We start from the raw sequence: 19220 nt of genomic DNA, 5'->3' as shown, positions 1-19220 counted from the left end.
TCTGGGGATGGAACTTTACTTTGCAAACGACGAGAGAGTGGTCGGTGTCACAATCTGCGTTCTGGAAGCTGCGGGTCAGTTTGACGCTTCTCAGACTGCTACGTCCCATAAGCACCAGGTCGAATGGCTGCCAGTGCTAAGACCTGGGGCGTCTCCAGGAAACCTTGTGCTGGGGCTTGGTGTCGATGAAGGAAGTGTTGATGCATAGATCATGACGTCAGCAGAACTTCAAGAAGCACTGCCCATTCTCATTCATCTTCCCAAATCCAAACTGGCCCTGGCAGGAAGGTCAAGAGCTGTGATCGGAACCAACTCTTGTGTTAAAGTCTCCCAGAAGGAAGACTGGCGCTTGTTGAGGTACGTCTCTGAGAGTTACGTCAAGATCATCATTGAACTCGTCCTTCGCTTCGGTAGAGGAGGTCAGTGTTGGTGCGTAAGCATTAATGAGGCATGACCATTCCTTCTGTTGTCTGAAGCTGAAGTTTGAGGGTCTTTGCAGACTCCTCCGTGAGCGGTCCTATGGACTCTAATAATCTGTTCCTGACGGCAAAGCCAACTTCATGTTCCCTTACCTCCTCTGCTAGTTCGCCCTGCCAGAAGTAGGTAAAGTCCTTCTCCCGTATGTCTGCTGGTCGCAGACAGACGTACCGTGTCTCTTACAGGGCGATTACGTCCATCTGGAGTCTTAATAGTTCATTGTTGAACTACGCAACTGTCTTGCGGGCATTGTTTACTTCCAGTAGATTTTTCGAGAGACCCGGTGTCATGGTCCTTTCATTCCGCGTGCCCAGTTTGAGAGCTGGGTGGCTCTGTGTTTTTTTTTTTTTTTTTTTTTGCCTGGTGCATGATTGACAATCCGCTTGTTGGATTGTGGCCCAAGCCCCACGCACCCGGTGGAGCAAACAAAACCTTATTGGCTGGGGGCGGCCCAGATTGAGGTGGGCGGTAGCTGTCCAATGAAATCGCATGAGTTCTCCCACCGACGGAAGCAACCCCTGGCGCCTCACTCTACGTCAATTGAGTGGTAGGCTTATCACCGGTAACTGTCGCTTCCCGTGTTGAGCCATCGCCAATGCGACGCAGTAGTTGTGGAGAACCGGCTGTTGCCCTTGTAGCAGATCCACCCTCTCCATGCCACCAATGTAGTTCAAGGGAAGGGCCGGCGCCGATACACTTGCCACCAGTGTCGTCGCAGGAGTGGTCGGAATGTAGTTGTAAAAAGCTGCAGACCGCCATAGAGACTCCGGATTTTTCCTCCCGAGTAGGGACGTTAGTGGATTTATAACCATGTCACCGCGAAGCTATTTACCATTTCAGATATACAAGCTTCCAGGAACAAGAGCTTTTATTAATTATTAATGTATTGTTCAGACCAACATGTGGATGTTTTGATTCTCCAAGCTTTAAAATGCCACTCCGGATGTGAACGAGCTTAGAGAACGAAAAGGCTTTTGGTATTAAAAACAAAGAGCAAAATTAAATATATTCATAATGTTTATATTTTTTCTTCTTTAGTATTTTTTACATTGGATAAAATTTGGGTGTTTTTTACAGATTCTGACTCGTTTCTTATATATCATATTTACTTCTGCAATTTATATTTTAGGAGTTTACTTGTTGTATACATGTTATAGAATTGGTTGTAAAAATTGTGAACCCCCAACTTCCCGCCCCCCACCCCCACCTGTACCAACCAACCACCCCCTACACACACATATATAACTTGGAAAACAGAGCTTAGGCTAGTATGCTCTGTTTTGGACAAACTTGGACGTAGTAAGTCCACTACCGGCTCACCATAGCCCGTGCTACTTGGAACTTTTTGTTCCCAGTAGCTGAATCTTAAACAACAGCTGAACTTAGAGGAAAGACAGCCCAAGACATAATGGACTACATCACACGGAAGTGTAAGGAGGCAGCAGACAAGTTCGTCCCAGTCCAAAAGGTAAAAACAGAAAATGCAGACGAGAAACCAATGGTTTTATCAGAGATGTAAGCTAGCAACGCAACAAATTACTAGGGCGAGGAGAAACAATTGGAATAACAGGACACTAGGGAGCAGAGAAAGATAGCAGATCACTAGCAATGAATACGTCAGGATGAGAAGAGTGGCAGAAATATGAATATGAAATATTCTTATATATGAATATATTTGAAAAAATATAGATGAAATAACAATATGAAAATGACATGGCAAGCAAGCCATAAAAGACTCATCCTACCCTGCTGCACAGGCACATCAGGAGAAAAACAACAGTGAAGGAACAAGTAATGAAACTGAGGATAGGGGTTATCCTGAGGTTATCTTAAAATGATTTCGGGGCTTAGCGTCCCCGCGGCCCGGTCCTCGGCCTGACTTTGTTTTCGTTATATGCCCCCAGGAAGCAGCCCGTAGCAGCTGTCTAACTCCTAGATATCTATTTACTGCTAGGTAACAGGGGCATCAGAGTGAAAGAAACAGTTTTCCCATTTGTCTCCGTCTCAATCGGGGATCGAACCCGGAACCTCAGGACTACGAATCCGAAGCACTGTCCAACCAGCTGTCAGGCGCCCAGCTTGTATTGTTCAGTAGTTATGGGGTATCTATCTACATAAGTGGTAGACAAATTCGCAACAAACGACAAGGAAGTGTAAAAGGAACTCCATAAGAAATTGCTTGAGGGCTTCACAGTAGAGCAAGGGGAAGTTACAGAGATAAGAGGCCCGAATGGAAACTCACCATGGATACTGAAGGAAGGAGCAGAAGCTCTGTCACGCCCCACGGTGTATAACAAATCACTGGTTACAAGTGAAATCCCAACAATTTGGAAGACGGCTAATGTAGTCTCGATATACAAGAAGGGTGATAGACAGGAGGCACTGAACTACAGGCCAGTGTTCCGAACCTGCATACCATGCAAGCTGATGGAGAAGATTGTGCGAAAAAAGCTAGTGGAACATCTGGAAGAAAGAACTATGTTACATCAGATTGGGTTTATGGATGGTAAATCATGCCTGACAAGATTAATTGAATTTAATGAACAGGCAACAAAAATCAGGCCAGAAAGAGAGGGTTGGGTAGATTGCATATTTTTAGATTGCCAAAAAGCCTTTGATACAGTGCCTCATAAGAGACTAGTGCTTAAGGTGGAGATGTAGGCTGGAGTGAAAGGGAAGGGGCTCCACTGGATAAGGGAGTACCTTAGCAACAGAAGACAGCGAGTCACTGTGAGGTGTGAGGTCTTGGATTGGGAAGGCGTCACCAGTGGAGTCCCAAAGGGAATCTTTTTTTTATACTATCTCGGATATATGTATATGATCTCCCAGACGCAATAGACTCATTCCCCCCAATGTTTGCTGATGATGCAAAAAGTATGAGGGTTAAGACAGAGGAAGACAGAATTAGGCTACAAGATGACTTAGACAAGCCGAAGGAATGGTCCATCTAATTGCTGTGAAATTTCAACCCAAGTAAATGTAAGGTAATGAACTAGGCGGAGGAAATAGAAGGCCAGACACGGGATACCGAATGGGAGATGGAGTCCTTCACGAAACGGAAGGGAGAGAAAGATCTAGGAGTTGATATCAAGCCAGACCTGTCTCTAGAACCCCACATCAAAAGAATAACATCGGCGGCATATGCGAGGCTGGCTAACATCAGAACTGTCTTCAGAAACTTGTTTAAGGAATCTTTCAGAACCTTGTATACCACGTATGTAAGACCAATCTTGGAGTATGCGGCCCCAGCGTAGAGCCCGTACTTTTTCAAGCTCAAGACGAAACTGGAAAAAGTTCAGAGGTAGGCCACTAGGCTAGTCCTAAAACTTAGAGGAATGAGTTACTAGGAAAGGCTGCGTGAAATGCACCTCACGTCGCGTGAAGACAGAAGAGGTCGGGGACATAAGATCACCACATACAAAATTCTCCATACATACTTTTAAATTTAGATATGATAGAGCTCGAGAAACTCAGGAATCTTTACACCAGTAGATTGACGGTTGAAAGGCAAGACCAAAAAGCCAAAGTTCAACCCTTTGCAAGCGCCACTAGGTGAGTGCCGCTAGGTGAGTACATACACAAAAACAGTAAGTACACACCAAGGTCTCAATGCACATCGGTGAAGTTCACCAGGTTTAATCTGCTAAAGAAATACCTAAGTATGTACAAGTCCAGACACAATGCGAGTCGAATCCCAGTAGACGTAAAGAATTCAACTATAAAGCGTAAAAAGCTTGGGAAGTATCAATGTTTGTAAAATCTTGTTGTGATCCATGTTACAATACATTCTATGATCTGAACTCAATACACGTATACACATTTCATCAGATATACATCGTTTCCATTCCATCTTACCCAGATACTCTGCCTCCCCTTCCCCAGTTACACCTCCGGTCTTTCCTACTCTATATACACCCTTCCATCTTCTAAAGATTTACTACCTCCAATTCCCTCTTCACGAAAAGTAAATAAACAAGGGGTAAACTGGAGCCGTAAACTAGCAGGGAAGAGTTCAGCTATGATGAACTTGCCTGGGTGAAGTCAAGGGTGTGTCAGTCAGGCTGAAGCACAGGCCAGGGGTGGAGAGAGCAGATGTTGATGAGAGATGAAGATTCAAATCTGATACTAAACACAATGGATTTTGAAGGTTTTCAAACAAAAAGGTAATGAAGAAAGTGGAATTTGTATGGCCTTAAGAAACTATCTATCTAAGGGAAAGGAAAGGTAACAGAAAAGGTAACTCTTCAGAGAATGATTAAGAAAAAATATTTTTATGATTTTGAGAAAGATAATAAAACCCAGCGAAGGATTTTAATGAAACACTTATGAAATAATGTTAAATATACACTAAGGAAATGTGATATAATATATTCCATGAAACAAGAGCGAATATCTCCCAAAAATTATTAGCTGGAATTGTCTGAGGGCTTTAAAAAAAGCAAATATTGACACAAGAAAGGAAGAGGATAGAAGATGCATTTAAGTAAAATATTCGAGAAAGAAAGAAAGAAAATATATTAAGCATTACATAATCAATTCCAGAATGTATTTACAAACGAGGGAGTGTTCAATGTACAAGGAACATGCGATGACCCCAGGAACATGGGACGTACCATGGACAGGTAATGCACACAAGACACGCGATGCGTTGTGACATGTGATGTTTCAGTGTCATGCACTAGGGACATGCGATGCCCCAAGGACACACAAAGCCCAAGGGGACACAGAATGCCCCAGGGATACTCAATGCCCCAGGGGACACAGAATGCCCCCAGGGACAAACAATGCCCCAGGGGACACAGAATGCCCCCAGGGACACACAATGTCCCAGGGGACACACAATGCCCCCAGGTGGACACACAATGCCCCAGGAACACACAATGCCCCAGGAACACACAATGCCCCAGGAACACACAATGCCCCAGGAACACACAATGCCCCAGGAACACACAATGCCCCAGGAACACACAATGCCCCAGGAACACACAATGCCCCAGGAACACACAATGCCCCAGGAACACATAATGCCCCAGGAACACACAATGCCCCAGTAACACACAATGCCCCAGGAACACACAATGCCCCAGGAACACATAATGCCCCAGGAACACACAATGCCCCAGGAACACACAATGCCCCAGGAACACACAATGCCTCAGGAACACATAATGCCCCAGGAACACACAATGCCCCAGGAACACATAATGCCCCAGGAACACACAATGCCCCAGGAACACACAATGCCCCAGGAACACACAATCTTCATGAAACTGCACTTTGACTGCATCTGCTTGTGATGCAATATAATTTTGTATGTGACTACATAGTTGCTGGAATTGATTAGAGTTCAGTAAATAGTGGTTATTGATATTTGTACAATACCTTAAATATCAGGAAATGCCGAAACTGAACACAAAAAAGAACCCTCCGAAAGAACATTTAATACAATTTTGGAACAAGTGATGTTCCAAAATTGTCACGATGTCCCAATACCCCATATCTGCTCTCCAGGAACACATTGGCAGAGGGCATCACAAACACGCTTACAGGGGTCACAAATAATCATGTACAGGGTTAGCTAACACCCTGGTAGAAGTCTCTAACAACACACTAGCAGCACTTCTCAGCTCTTCTCAGAACACAACTGTCGTCACGTAACTCCTCTTGGCTAATTTCCGGGTACGTCGGTCCATACAACACTACATAAATACACCAGCTAACACACAGCAACTACCGAAGGCGGCCAAATTTTCCTCTCACAAAAGCAAGTCAGAAGTTCTGCACTGCCCTCCTCAGCGCAATCGCCTCCTCAAGTCACCTCTGTGAACATAAACGTCATTAGCTAGACAGACAGTATACTGTGTGACCTTAGGATAACACTCTTCCACCGGGGAACTGAAATTATTATTGTATTCACAGTAATGAAAACAACAATACCGGTAACACTGAGGTCAACGTAGATGTTGGCCAAGGTTGAAACGCACATGTAGTCCCACACCAACTGTCTACCATTCTTCCAGGGGTTCACTGCGATCCCGTCTGGGCGACCAACAAGCCGGTCAGAGTTGCAGAGAATAAGGTAAAGGGTTCTCTCTTTGCTGAACATTCAGCTGTGGTAAGGCTGTGGTCAATATTGCCATTGACCTCACTATGTCTTGAGTGCCATCCACCTGTGATCTGGCGAGCAGGCCATGCCTGCCGTACCTGTCAGCCACTGCCTCGACGAATATACACCTATTTTCTATATGGATTGTGTCAGTGAGGCGGAGAGCTTAGGCAATTCGGAGGGCTTACCATGTATGATGCGTAATGGTTGATGATAATTAGGGTTGCCAATAAGAAGTCACCTGCATGGGGAGCTGCTATGGTTCTAAGTCGAGGAGTGTCATGTGGTGTTGTTGCAGTTTCTTGGCATGTTGTAGCTGCTTGGTCTACAATGGGGACAATCCAGCTGGATTGCTTGTGGGCTTTAGAAGATGGTATTTGGGGGTACTTGTCTTACGAGAGAGACCCATTTGGTGGTGTAGATGTTCATCAGTCTCCAGCAAAGCAAAGATCGAATTTCAGTGTGTATTAATAAACCTAACTAAGAGACCCCAAAATTCGGCAATATATAAGCAGAAACATTTAATTTAAGCATTCACGTGAAATTCCCCTCGGCCAATATATTTCCAACCTTGCTGTCCAATTTTCAGTTCTTTCCATAGCGTGATGCTCTCTCATTAAACTTGCTCCCACCTTAGTCGTTCATGTCACTTTCAGAGAAAGAAGGAGGAGATATATAGAAAGTGTTTATTTGATTTTCTGGTCCATCTCTCTCACTCTCTTTCTCTCTCTCTCTCTCTCTCTCTCTCTCTCTCTCTCTTCTCTCTCTCTCTCTCTCTCTCTCTCTCTCTCTCTCTCTCTCTCTCTCTCTCTCTCTCTCTCTCTCTCTCTCTCTCTCTCTCTCTCTCTCTCTCTCTCTCTCTCTCTCTCTCTCTCTCTCTCTCTCTCTCTCTCTCTCTCTCTCTCTCTCTCTCTCTCTCTCTCTCTCTCTCTCTCTCTCTCTCTCTCTCTCTCATACACCGCAAGCCACAAGTAGGCATTTTGAGACTCTTCTCGTTCCGGAGTTTGCAATCCATCCAGGTCCGCATCTTCACTCATGGGGGCGGTAATAGTTTCTATTTCGGTTTAAGCAATTTTCGTAGCGTAACCACTTCAGGCTCGGCCTGCCGTAAAAATACCAAGTTGCGATGATTCGCAATCTGGCTACCAGTGCAGGAAGGTGGAGTGACCCAGTATATGCTCTGACTGATGACATTTTATCTTGTTCATACCGTTATATAAAGAAGACAATTGGTTATCGTGGTTCATTGTGGGTGAGAGGGAGGGAAATGGACGGAGGCTGGTGTGTGTATGCACTAGCCAACGTGCTCACTGTAATGCTTGCAAGGTCAAGCATCGGTAGTTCAATGCCATGAATCTTTTTCACTCGATTTTCTTATTGTGTTTATAATATGGAGTAATGAATTGGTCTCGACAACTGTCTCCTCTGGGGTTATTCTATTTATTTACGCTCAATAAACAGAAGAAATTAATTCAGGCTTCTCGGTGGTCCATTCGTATTTCCAGTCGCTATCTGATACCTCTTTCTACATTATTTAATTTAAACACTGTTTTTCTGTCTACTTGGTTAATTGTTCCTGAAAATCTTGTGTGCTGTAATCATGTCTTCTTGCTTCTTCCCATCCTCCTGAATGGATAGGCCAGTTCCCTCAGTTTTCCTTCATAGCTTAGTTCCCTGAGCTCTTCAATAAGCCTTTTCGGATAAGTCTGACAACCATAATTCTAATCAAAGTATACATAGTAAACCCCCCACTGAATTCAGCTGAAAGTATACCACATGAATACAATACACCATGAATACCAGTACACCACAATACCGGTAATCCACGAACATCAGTACACCTTGAATACGGGAATTCCATAATACCATGAATGTCGGTATTCCGTAAATACCATGTATACCGGTATTCCATAAATTCAATAAAAACCGGAATTCCACGAAATAAATGTACAATAAAACATTTTCTTCATGAGTTCTTGACCTCATTTTCTCACAGCAACCAAGACCAGCATGCAGCCCTGATTCAAGCCTGCCCTTGTTCTCCTGCAGGGTTCATCCTGTGGTACAAGGGAGAGCGGTTGGTGGAGTACGACACCAGCGGCGGCCGGATACAGGTGGTGACGGAGACCGACGGAGTCAGCCACCTCCTGCTGCACGACGCCCATCTCTCAGACTCTGCGAACTACACCTGTTCTCCTTCAGGGGGAGCTCCCGCCTCTCTCGTTCTCCAAGTTATTGTAGGTCAGTGGAGGGAGTTTTGTAGCTTTGTGTGTTCTCCCTGCTGTTCTATGCGTACTTTCTCACTGTACCTCTATGTGTCCAAACTGTGTGTGTGTGTATGTGTACTCACCTAATTGTGCTAGCCGGGGTTGGACTTTGGCTCATTGGGTTCTATTATCAAGTGTTTGTGTGTGTGGTTGAGTGTATATGTGTGTAAGTGTGTGTGTGTGTGTGTGTGTGTGTGTGTGTGTGTGTGTGTGTGTGTGTGTGTGTGTGTGTGTGTGTGTGTGTGTGTGTGTGTGTGTGTGTGTGTGTGTGTGTGTGTATGTGTGTGTGTGTGTGTGTGTGTGTGTGTGTGTGTGTGTGTGTGTGTGTGTGTGTGTGTGTGTGTGTGTGTGTGTGTGTATCACCTAGTTGTGCTTGTGGGGGGTTGAGCTTCTTTAGTTCCGCCTCTCAACTGTCAATCAACTGGTGTACAGATTCCTGAGCCTAATGAGCTCTATCATATCTACATTTGAAACTCTGCATCTGGCGTATAGGTCACCTTAACCACTCGACCAACACCATGCTGTGAGTTTTCAGTTGCATATATGCCTGGAGACCGTTCAGGCTTGTTCGCATTTGTGTTCCTCACGTGTGCCCCAAAGAATGAGGTGATTTGATAAAATGCCATGCCCAAGATTACCAACAGAGTGCCGGCGAGAGGATGAGGAATTAGCTTGGGCTACCATCCTGTATATCAGTTGCAGAGTACTTCTGACACTATGGGTTCGAGTCACTTTTGAGGTGTGAGTTTTCTGATATATATATATATATATATATATATATATATATATATATATATATATATATATATATATATATATATATATATATATATATATATAATATATATATATATATATTATACATATATATATATATATTGTTGAATATGACCGAAAGGGTAAGATTAATGATTCTAGCACGAATCACAATATATCTTATGTTTTTCTTCACTGTCAAGAATAGTTTAAAAATTAACTGTTAAAATGTTCATTTTCACACTTTATTTAAGGTCTGACGCCTAGGAAAATGTTTCGCATGTCACTCCTTACATTTTCAAAGACAGGTTTACACTGATTGATGAAGATTAAGCCACCCAAGAGGTGGCACGGGCTTGACTAACCTATTATGAAAAGTTTTATATGCAATGCCAAGGCTTATATTCGCTTAGGGTGAAGTGATACAGGAAATGATTGAAATGAACAAGTAGATGAATGGCATATGGGCATTAAGGCAATGTTGTGTTCTTGCTTCAACTGTTTCTGTGTTGATTCGGGGTCTTGAAATGTAAAGAATTTAAATTTGTGTTTTAAATTTTCTGTTGATTGCTGGTTTTAACTTTTTTATGTGTAGAGCCTCGCTGATGTCGAGTCTCCTGTTGTCGTTGTTTCTGTCAATTATTTCTGTGTTGCTTGTTAAGATTTCTCTGTTGATGGTCTGGTTATGTGAGGAAGTTATATGATCCTTGATTGAGCCTTATCGCTTGTGAAATGTTAATTACCTAGAGAGACGTTGTTGTCTTGTCTATATACTGAGATCTTTGGGGCTGACAATCTCCAAGTGGGCATGTGCCCATTTGGGGACACGTTACCTCGCGCTGTATTTGTTCGGTTATGTTCAACGTTACAAGTACTTGATGATTCCATAAAGTTTTATATTGGCGTCTGGGTTGACTGCCATGACCCCTACGAATTCTTAAATGAGGGTTTAATTTACAAGAGAGTTTTCAATAGTTTATCAGCAGTTCACGCACTCGATACGAATACATCATTTATAAAGAATTGTTTCTATGTGAGAATAGTTTAAATATGATTGTGGTTATATTGTGGTTTTGATGAACGTGTAAAGTGCATGTTCTCAGAGAGATATATGGGAGGAGGGGAGAGAGAGAGAGAGAGAGAGAGAGAGAGAGAGAGAGAGAGAGAGAGAGAGAGAGAGAGAGAGAGAGAGAGAGAGAGAGAGAGAGAGAGAGAGAGAGAGAGAGAGAGAGAGGGGGTTATCTTGAGGTTATCTTGAGATGATTTCGGGGCTTTTTAGTGTCCCCGCGGCCCAGTCCTCGACCAGGCCTCCACCCCCAGGAAGCAGCCCGTGACAGCTGACTAACTCCCAGGTACCTATTTACTGCTAGGTAACAGGGGCATTCAGGGTGAAAGAAACTTTTGCCCATTTGTTTCTGCCTCGTGCGGGAATCGAACCCGCGCCACAGAATTACGAGTCCTGCGCGCTATCCACCAGGCTACGAGGCTCCCCCCCGAGGGGGAGGGGGGAAGAGATGAAGGAAGGAGAGGGAAAATAAAGGTGGAGATGGTGGGAAAGGGGGAAGAAAGAAGGGGGAGGTTATAGAAGGGAAAAGGGTGGGAGACTGGGAGAAAGGGCGGAGATGGAGGGGAAAAGGAAGTGAGGACTGTTACTGAATGGGTCACAGCTCTCCCATCTCACAGCCCATCTGGAGCCTCACGCTAGGAGTGTCCACCTGGAACACGATCTTCCAATCAGTTTACAGCACGATTTCAATTACTGCTGGGTGAACATATAAAGATCGGAACCTCAGCCGTCTTTCTCAGCAAAGAACTTGAAACCAGACTGATGCCGCTTGCAAAGCGTGTGGTGTGGAGGTTCTATACTTGTTCAAAAGACAACAGTGAACTCGCTCTCTGTAAGTTCACTTCTGTGGGTCCCACATGCACTCGGTGTCTCTGTGTTGCTCCTCAGGAGACGTTTGTGTGTACCCGCTGGCGTCCGTCTTCCGGCTTGCATCAACGATGCACGAATTTCCAACAGGGAAAGTTGACGCTCTGCAACACGGAGTTCCTGGAAGCAACTTTTCAAACTTGTTCTCAAGGGAGATTTTCAGGGAAATGTGTAGCCTATTTATTCCTTCAGTCATGTAACCTTTTTGAAATGTATTTTGAGACTTCAGACACTTTGTTTTCGATGGGTATCTTCACCCAAAAGGTCGCTTCAATAGGCAGGTAAAATTCTAAGCATTCATTACCACAATAACTTCCTCATGGCGTTTAATGCATTATAAAATCCATTATTACTCAAGTACTGAGATATTACCTTCTAGTTTTAATATAATTATTATTATTATTATTATTATTATTATTATTATTATTATTATTATTATTATTATTATTATTATTATTATTATTACTATTATTATTATTATTATAAAAGACTGCAAGATACAATGGCGATCGACTTAATAAATATAAGGTTATAGTATTATTCCTGCGCCAGTATCCATGGAATTCAATTGAGACAATGCTGTATTGACTGGTTCGATGACGATTGTGAAACGGTTTAATTGTAATGATATTTGCTTGGAAAAATGAACAACCGAAGCCATGTTGTGTTAAATAAAATGAATGCCCTTTTTCGAAAAACATTGAACGCTGAAACACTTGCGTTTTATTAGAAGTCCTATTTAATAATTGGGGGCTATTGGAACTCTAGACGCTCGTAGGGTCGAGAGTTCGAGTCTTCCAGTGCCCAAGTGAATGAAATGTTTATTTCCAAGATAATGTGGTTGATAATTTATATGACGAGAGCGTGGATCACTAAATGCTCTGGACCTTAGCAGGTGCTGGGAGAAGTTTACTATTTCAGAGGCAGTAGTTTGCTGCCTGTGATATCTTCACTATTGTAGCCTTCTGCGTGGCCTAGAGGAAGCTTGTGCCTCACGCTCGTGCGGTTCAGAGTTCGAGTCTTCTAGTACCCAAGTAAATGAAATGTTTATTTCAATGACTGTGCGGTTGACAATTTATATATGTAAATGTATTTGTATATTAGATTTGGTACCAGGATGAACTTGTTCTCTGTCACTACATTCTCTCTCTCTCTCTCTCTCTTACTTCTCTCTCTCTCTCTCTCTCTCTCTCTCTCTCTCTCTCTCTCTCTCTCTCTCTCTCTCTCTCTCTCTCTCTCTCTCTCTCTCTCTCTCTCTCTCTCTCTCTCTCTCTATCTGTATCACACAGTGTGGTTATTATTATTATTATTAAAAAAACACCCTCACAGTTAGCAATATTATATAAAACTAAGAAAAAATGTTCGAAAACTATAAGTAAAATCGAAATCACAAAATCAGACGCAGATTTTACCTGCGCATGACGTGTGTCAGCGAGAGGCTTGCCGGTGATGGCACAATTCTGGTGTGGATCTATCTGCCTTGGGAAGAATTGGGGCTACTGCTAAACGCCTGCCAATGCTTTCTTCTTGTTTTCAATGCTATGACAATGTATAGAGTGTAGAAATTTTTTGTTAATTTTTTCTGATATCCGTGCAAAATGTTTTAGAATACAAGAAAAATTAATTATTCTGTGATTTTGTTTCACTTTATTTTCTCAGTTGATAGCCGGTAGACATTGCCAGAATAGTTGTGGGGTATCAGTATGTGACCGTGGAATATTGTCATCTCTTTCAATATGTCGCACTTGATCCGAATCTGAAGGAAATGAACACCGCAGCAGTCATGGTGGAAAGTTGGGTGAGGCCTTTCCCAATCATTTGGCCTCCATCCTCGAACAGACAGATAGAAAAGACATTCTATTTTATAGATATCGATAGTTTTAGAGTCTACACAGCTCGACTAATTTTAAAGAAAAAAATTAATTCAATCAATGCTATGTCATAAAAATTGTAGATGAACAGGTTTCTAGTTATGAATTGCTTTTTGTATAATATTCGTATGAATTTGGCAGATTCATTACAAAGAGACGATCAGATTTAAAAAAGACTATTAGAAATATTTTATATTTAAGCCAATATGGTGTGAAAAACGGTACTGAAAGGTTATTCTGAAATAATAGTGGACTTTCCGGTGTTATTTTTAGACAAAAGCTGTTGTGAAGATTAGTCCGAATTATTTTAAATCGTCAATAAACCTAGTATTTTGTTGTTTATGCACAGAGTTCTCTCTAGGTTTTCTGTTTTCTGACATTTATTCACTTACAAAATTACTGAAATTTATTGTCAAAGAAGTAATATTTCAATTTTGATCAATAATATTGAGTTTTTTGTGGCATAGAATATTATGGTGTTGTCTAATGTAACCTAGATACTAGTGATGGGTCCTTTTAACTATTTAGGAGAATTTACAAAGTTCCTTACAATTATTTACATTTATGACATATAAAATATTGCTTGTCAAGTATCTACGCACATCATTCACTACTTCCCATTATTTTACGACTGAATTTACACATTTTAGCTCGTGCTAATTTGATTTTCACAATTTTTGATGATACTACTACTTTATGATGACATTACTGCCTCTCACGTATGATATTACTATCATTCTTGATGGCATTACTACCTTTTGCTAATGATATTACTAACTGTAATTGATAACACTGGTCCCTTATTGATGATATTGTTATTAATGACCAGACAGTAACCGATTGTTTCTCTCCGGTGTTCCAGACGAGCGTCAAGCCGCGATGCAGCAGGGCAACTCTGCCTCACTTCCGCCGTCCTCCTCAATGGCGCTTGTGCTTCCCCTGGGCGTCCTGGTCAGCTTGTCTGCCCCCACGCACTGCGACGCCGACGTCTGCACCGCCACTAATAGCGGTGTCGCGCTAGCCTCGCTGCTCTGGTGGGCTCGAACTACCGCATCTACTTTATCTTTTCCTCGTCGCTGGATACCGCAGGCGCTAGCATTCTCTTCAATCCTGCTCGTCGTTGCAGCTGTGGTGCGCCATTTTGTTTTGAGTTCTCAAGAGGATTGGCGTCTCAAAAGCTCTGGTTCAGGGCCCGGGAGGTCTTGGTGTCCCTTGCTTCTTCCAACTAACGTGTACGATGTAAAGGTTAAGATTATAATGGTGTTCGTGACTCTCAGTGTGGCTACGGTGGTGGTGGTGGCGGCCCTCAGCATGGCTGTAGTGGTGTTGGTGTCCATAAACACGGATCTGGTGGTGTTAGTGGCCCTGAGCATCGCTATGGGGGTGTTGGTGGCCCTCAGCATGGCCTCGGGATTGTTGGTGGTCCTTAACATGGTTGCGTGTGGCCTCCGTCGTCTCCCGTGCAGCAACCTGAGTCTTCAAGTGTAATTGGACGAGAAAGAGACAAATAAAAGTTGGTGGCTCCATGTATTTTGTGTGTAAGAATAAACTTAATATTTTTTTAGAATAAATATTGTGTATTAGAAGAGCGTTTTGTATTTTAACCCATCCATGACGATAAGATGTTGTTTACTACTGGAAATAATATGTATTTTCGCGGCCAAGGCAGAAAGAAAATACAATTTACTTAATCATGATTGAAGAGAAAAGCTGCTTTGACCACATAATATTCACTATACTTTTAAAATATTTATTTACAAACAATCATTGAAGCGTAAAACCTGTAATATGCATTATGAAGGGACGAGACTTGGAATAGTGAATGAAAGGAAAGAAGGAACAGAAGAAGGTAAAGGGTAGAGACTGGAATGAAGGGGCATGAAGAAAAGTTTGAAAAGAGGGACAGAGAAACTGTGGCAAGAGAAGGATGAAGGAAAGAAGATGATTGTGGGAGAGGGGACGAAGAGGAGAAGAGGGAAAGACTATAAGAGAGAGTGCTACAGGCCTCACTTAGCCAGTAACCGGGTTCTTAACTTATCCACCTGTATATATGAGGCCTAAGTGTCTCTTCTCACTCGATCCCACCCCGAGTCATAGGTAAGTTATCAAGAACTGGCAGTAATAATCAATCTGAAAGAAAAGTTGGTAAATAACACTAAACTAAACCATCACCCAGGGTACTTTTTAATTTTATATTCATATATGTAAATAACATATTACTGGAGATGTCACTTTCACACAGGATACTATAAAACTCCTGGAATCTTCTTTCCCGGTGAGTCCACTTCTATCTTCTATCGTACACCACTTAAGGTTCACTCCTTGAATCTGTCTTCCATGGTCCTCAAGCCGGCGACTTTACTTTTCTCAGTAAATCATGGGCCAGTCCTACACATTATAGTCACGGTGACAAAAACACCACTTTTACTCTCCAACAACACACTGGCTGGGGTCTCCAGCAGCACACTGGCAGTGGTCTCCAGCAACACACTGGTAGAGAGAGAGAGAGAGAGAGAGAGAGAGAGAGAGAGAGAGAGAGAGAGAGAGAGAGAGAGAGAGAGAGAGAGAGAGAGAGAGAGAGAGAGAGAGAGAGAGAGAGAGAGAGAGAGAGAGAGAGAGAGAGAGAGAGAGAGAGAGAGAGAGAGAGAGAGAGAGAGAGAGAGAGAGAGAGAGAGAGAGAGAGAGAGAGAGAGAGTGGGAGAGAGGGAGAGAGTCTCTCTCAGACTCTCTGAGAGTGAGCCAAACATTGAGGTGTGTGTAAATGTTTTATTATATTTCTTTACCTCAGCAGTTGTAAGGTGGTGTTGACATTCTCTCAGCTCCTCATGGTGTTCAGTTCTGGACAGCTTGAATGACCTCCTCTCAGCTCCACGTGAATTTCAGTTACATGCAGGTTGTATGACTCTCTCAGCACCTGGTGGCCTCTGGTGGTCACCTCACATTAGCCAGTACACCTTCTCTCTGTTAAGGCAACCGGTCGGGCTTTATCTCAGCTCTTGACGTATTTCAGCTTCCGTGATCGACGTTAGATGTTTTGACGTAAGCCTCCTGTAAATTCGGTATTCAGTGAGAGGTAATGGCGAATAGATATTCATAACGTTTCCTCGAAATCCGGTGCACACCTCTAGTCTGAAATGCTAACAATGGCTCTGAGCACCTTTGCAGAGACCCTTTGTATTGACTATCTTTGATTGACTCAATTGGCAATTGAATTGGAAAAGGAAAATTGCGTCGCTTTCACTCACAAAATAAAACTAGGTACCAATGTTTAAAACAGCTAGTATTATATTTGAATTACTTAATATTAGCAATATTTTGCAATATTCGGATTCTCAGTTCACTTAAAAAAATATATGTTGCATAATATATACAACACATTTACAAGACCTGCAACTGAAGAAACGACAAGTGATCGAGATACGGACCAATTCTTCACATGAAGCTCACGTATCTCTCAATTATTCACATCTGGGAAATTTCAATACAGCAAACTTTTCCTGAATAAATTGTTCCGTTTCAGTAAACGCACTCGGTGATATTTCAAATACAATACAACAACATTTTCAATCCAAGGGAAAAAGGTTCCATAAATGGTTAAGGAGACCTTGGCCCTGAGTACGATCGCTGAGCTGTTATTAAATCAACCATTAAATATCATTAAATGTTAAATTAAATCAAGATCAAATATGGATCTTTTTGACAGGAGGTTGAGGGGCACCGCCCCTCAACTGTCAATCAACTGGTGTACAGGTTCCTGGGCCTACTGGGCTCTAGTGTGTGTTTGTGTGTGTGTGTGTGTGTGTGTGTGTGTGTGTGTGTGTGTGTGTGTGTGTGTGTGTGTGTGTGTGTGTGTGTGTGTGTGTGTGTGTGTGTGTGTGTGTGTGTGTGTGTGTGTGTGTGGAGAAAATGCCAAAAAAATGGATTGATTGACAGTTGAGAGGCGGGCCGAAAAAGCCAGAGGTCAACCCCCGCAAACACAACTAGGTGAGTACACACACACATCGGTTTTAATACGAGCGTCGAGGTTTAAGGGGCCATAATAACACAATCTTTAACAATTTGTCTTGATTGATGACCGTTGCTACAACTTTATCACGCGGTACGAGACTAATGCGTTGTGTGGCAAGCAGTCACCAGTGGTCAGATTCTTAACCGTAAAACACCTTTGTTAATCTAGCAACGAATTGGATGTTCAAGGAATTGTTCCAGAGCTTATTAATATTACTTGGTTCGTCACTGGTACCTTGAAATAGTCTTAATGCAGTAAATGTGGGCAAGTGCTTGGTACAACGAACATTTTGATCACTTCATTCCTTTCATTCACTAATACTGTTTTCAGATGGAATTACAAAGTGCCTTAAGTATAAGACGAATAGTTTATGATAGAAAAGTTTTACATTCCTTATAAATCAACGAACAACTCGGTCATTAGAGACTCATAAGTCGTTTCAGGAGAGCTCTAAATTATTATGAATGAGTATAAAACGAGAGTAACTCCTTTTTTTCGCAGGGAGCCGTTATGTGAATCTCTGGACACACCCCAACCACCCCCACCCCTCCACACAGAGGCATGCCAGGCTGGCCAACATAACATCGACCTTTAGAAACTTGAGTAAGAAATTATTTAGAACCTTGCATACCACATTTGTAAAACGGATCCTGGAGTATGCAGCTCCAGCATGTAGTCTATACCTCGTCAAGTATAAGACTAAACGGGAGAAGGTTCCAAGGTTTGCTACCAGACTAGTACCCAAACTGAGGAGTATGAGCTACGAGGAGAGACTACGTGAATTAAACCTTTCGTCGGTGGATGAGGGAAGAGATATGGGGAACATGATCACCACATTCAAGATTCTCAAAGAAATTGATAGGGTAGATAAGGACAGAGTTTTAAACACAATGGGCGCACGCACTAGGGGACACAGTCAGGTCCCAATCATGGGTGGAAGCAGGGTGCACAAATGAGCCATAGAGACATTAGAAAGAATGCTTCAGTGTCAGAGTAGTAGACAAAAAGAATGCTTTAGACAGTGATGTGGTGGAGGCTGACTTCATATACAGTTTCAAGTGTAGATAAGATAGAGCCCAGTAGGCTCAGGAACCTGTACACTAGTTGATTGACATTTGTGAGGCGGAACCAAAGAGCCAGAGCTCCACCCCCGCGAGCACAACTAGATGAGTAAACACACACACGTGACACCCCCCCCCCCTCACACACACACACACACACACACACACACAGTCCAGGGTCTGACACTCACACACACACACACACACACACACACACACACACACACACACACACACACACACACACACACGGGCGTGTCGGCTGAGTGGACAGCCCTCTGGAGTCGTAGTCCTAGGAGCCAGCGTTCAATCTCCGGCGGATTCGAAAACAAATGAGCAGACTTTCTTTCACCCTGATTCTTGCCTGGAAAGAGATGTTGTTGTCTTGCCTATATATCTCTTTCCAGGCAATTAACAATGCATATGCAACAGGGCTCCATCAAGGAACATATAATCTCTTCCCACAACCAGACCATCGCCAGAGAAGTCTTAACAAACAACACAGAAATCATCGATAGATACAGCGATAGCAGGCGGCTTGACATCTGCGAGGCACTACAAATAAAAAAATCAACACCAACAATCAACAGCCAATTAATGCACATCTATATTCTACCCACTTCAAGACTCCATACCAATATAGAAGCATCAAGAGGAAGTATGGGCCAATAGGTCCTTTGCAGTTACTTCCATTCTTCCCTCTCATTTATCCAATTTATACCCATTGCACCGTGTTCTGT

At 42.8% G+C, this 19220-nt stretch overlaps 1 protein-coding gene across 1 annotated transcript in view; it reads left to right on the top strand.

The window, feature by feature from the left end:
• LOC123751214 (uncharacterized) overlaps window positions 1–14996 on the top strand; it is an 81022-nt gene extending 66026 nt beyond the window's left edge. The window contains exons 6-7 of the mRNA XM_069332409.1: window positions 8633–8824; window positions 14273–14996. Coding sequence (XP_069188510.1) covers window positions 8633–8824; window positions 14273–14898 — 818 coding nt within the window. The 3' untranslated portion in view covers window positions 14899–14996. The remainder of the gene's footprint in view (window positions 1–8632; window positions 8825–14272) is intronic.
• The last annotated feature ends 4224 nt before the right edge of the window (window positions 14997–19220 follow it).

This window comes from Procambarus clarkii, chromosome 27 (assembly GCF_040958095.1).
Source record: "Procambarus clarkii isolate CNS0578487 chromosome 27, FALCON_Pclarkii_2.0, whole genome shotgun sequence".
Lineage (NCBI taxonomy): Eukaryota > Metazoa > Arthropoda > Malacostraca > Decapoda > Cambaridae > Procambarus > Procambarus clarkii.
Note: the sequence above shows the minus strand (reverse complement) of the source record. Positions and strands in the feature narration are given on the sequence as shown.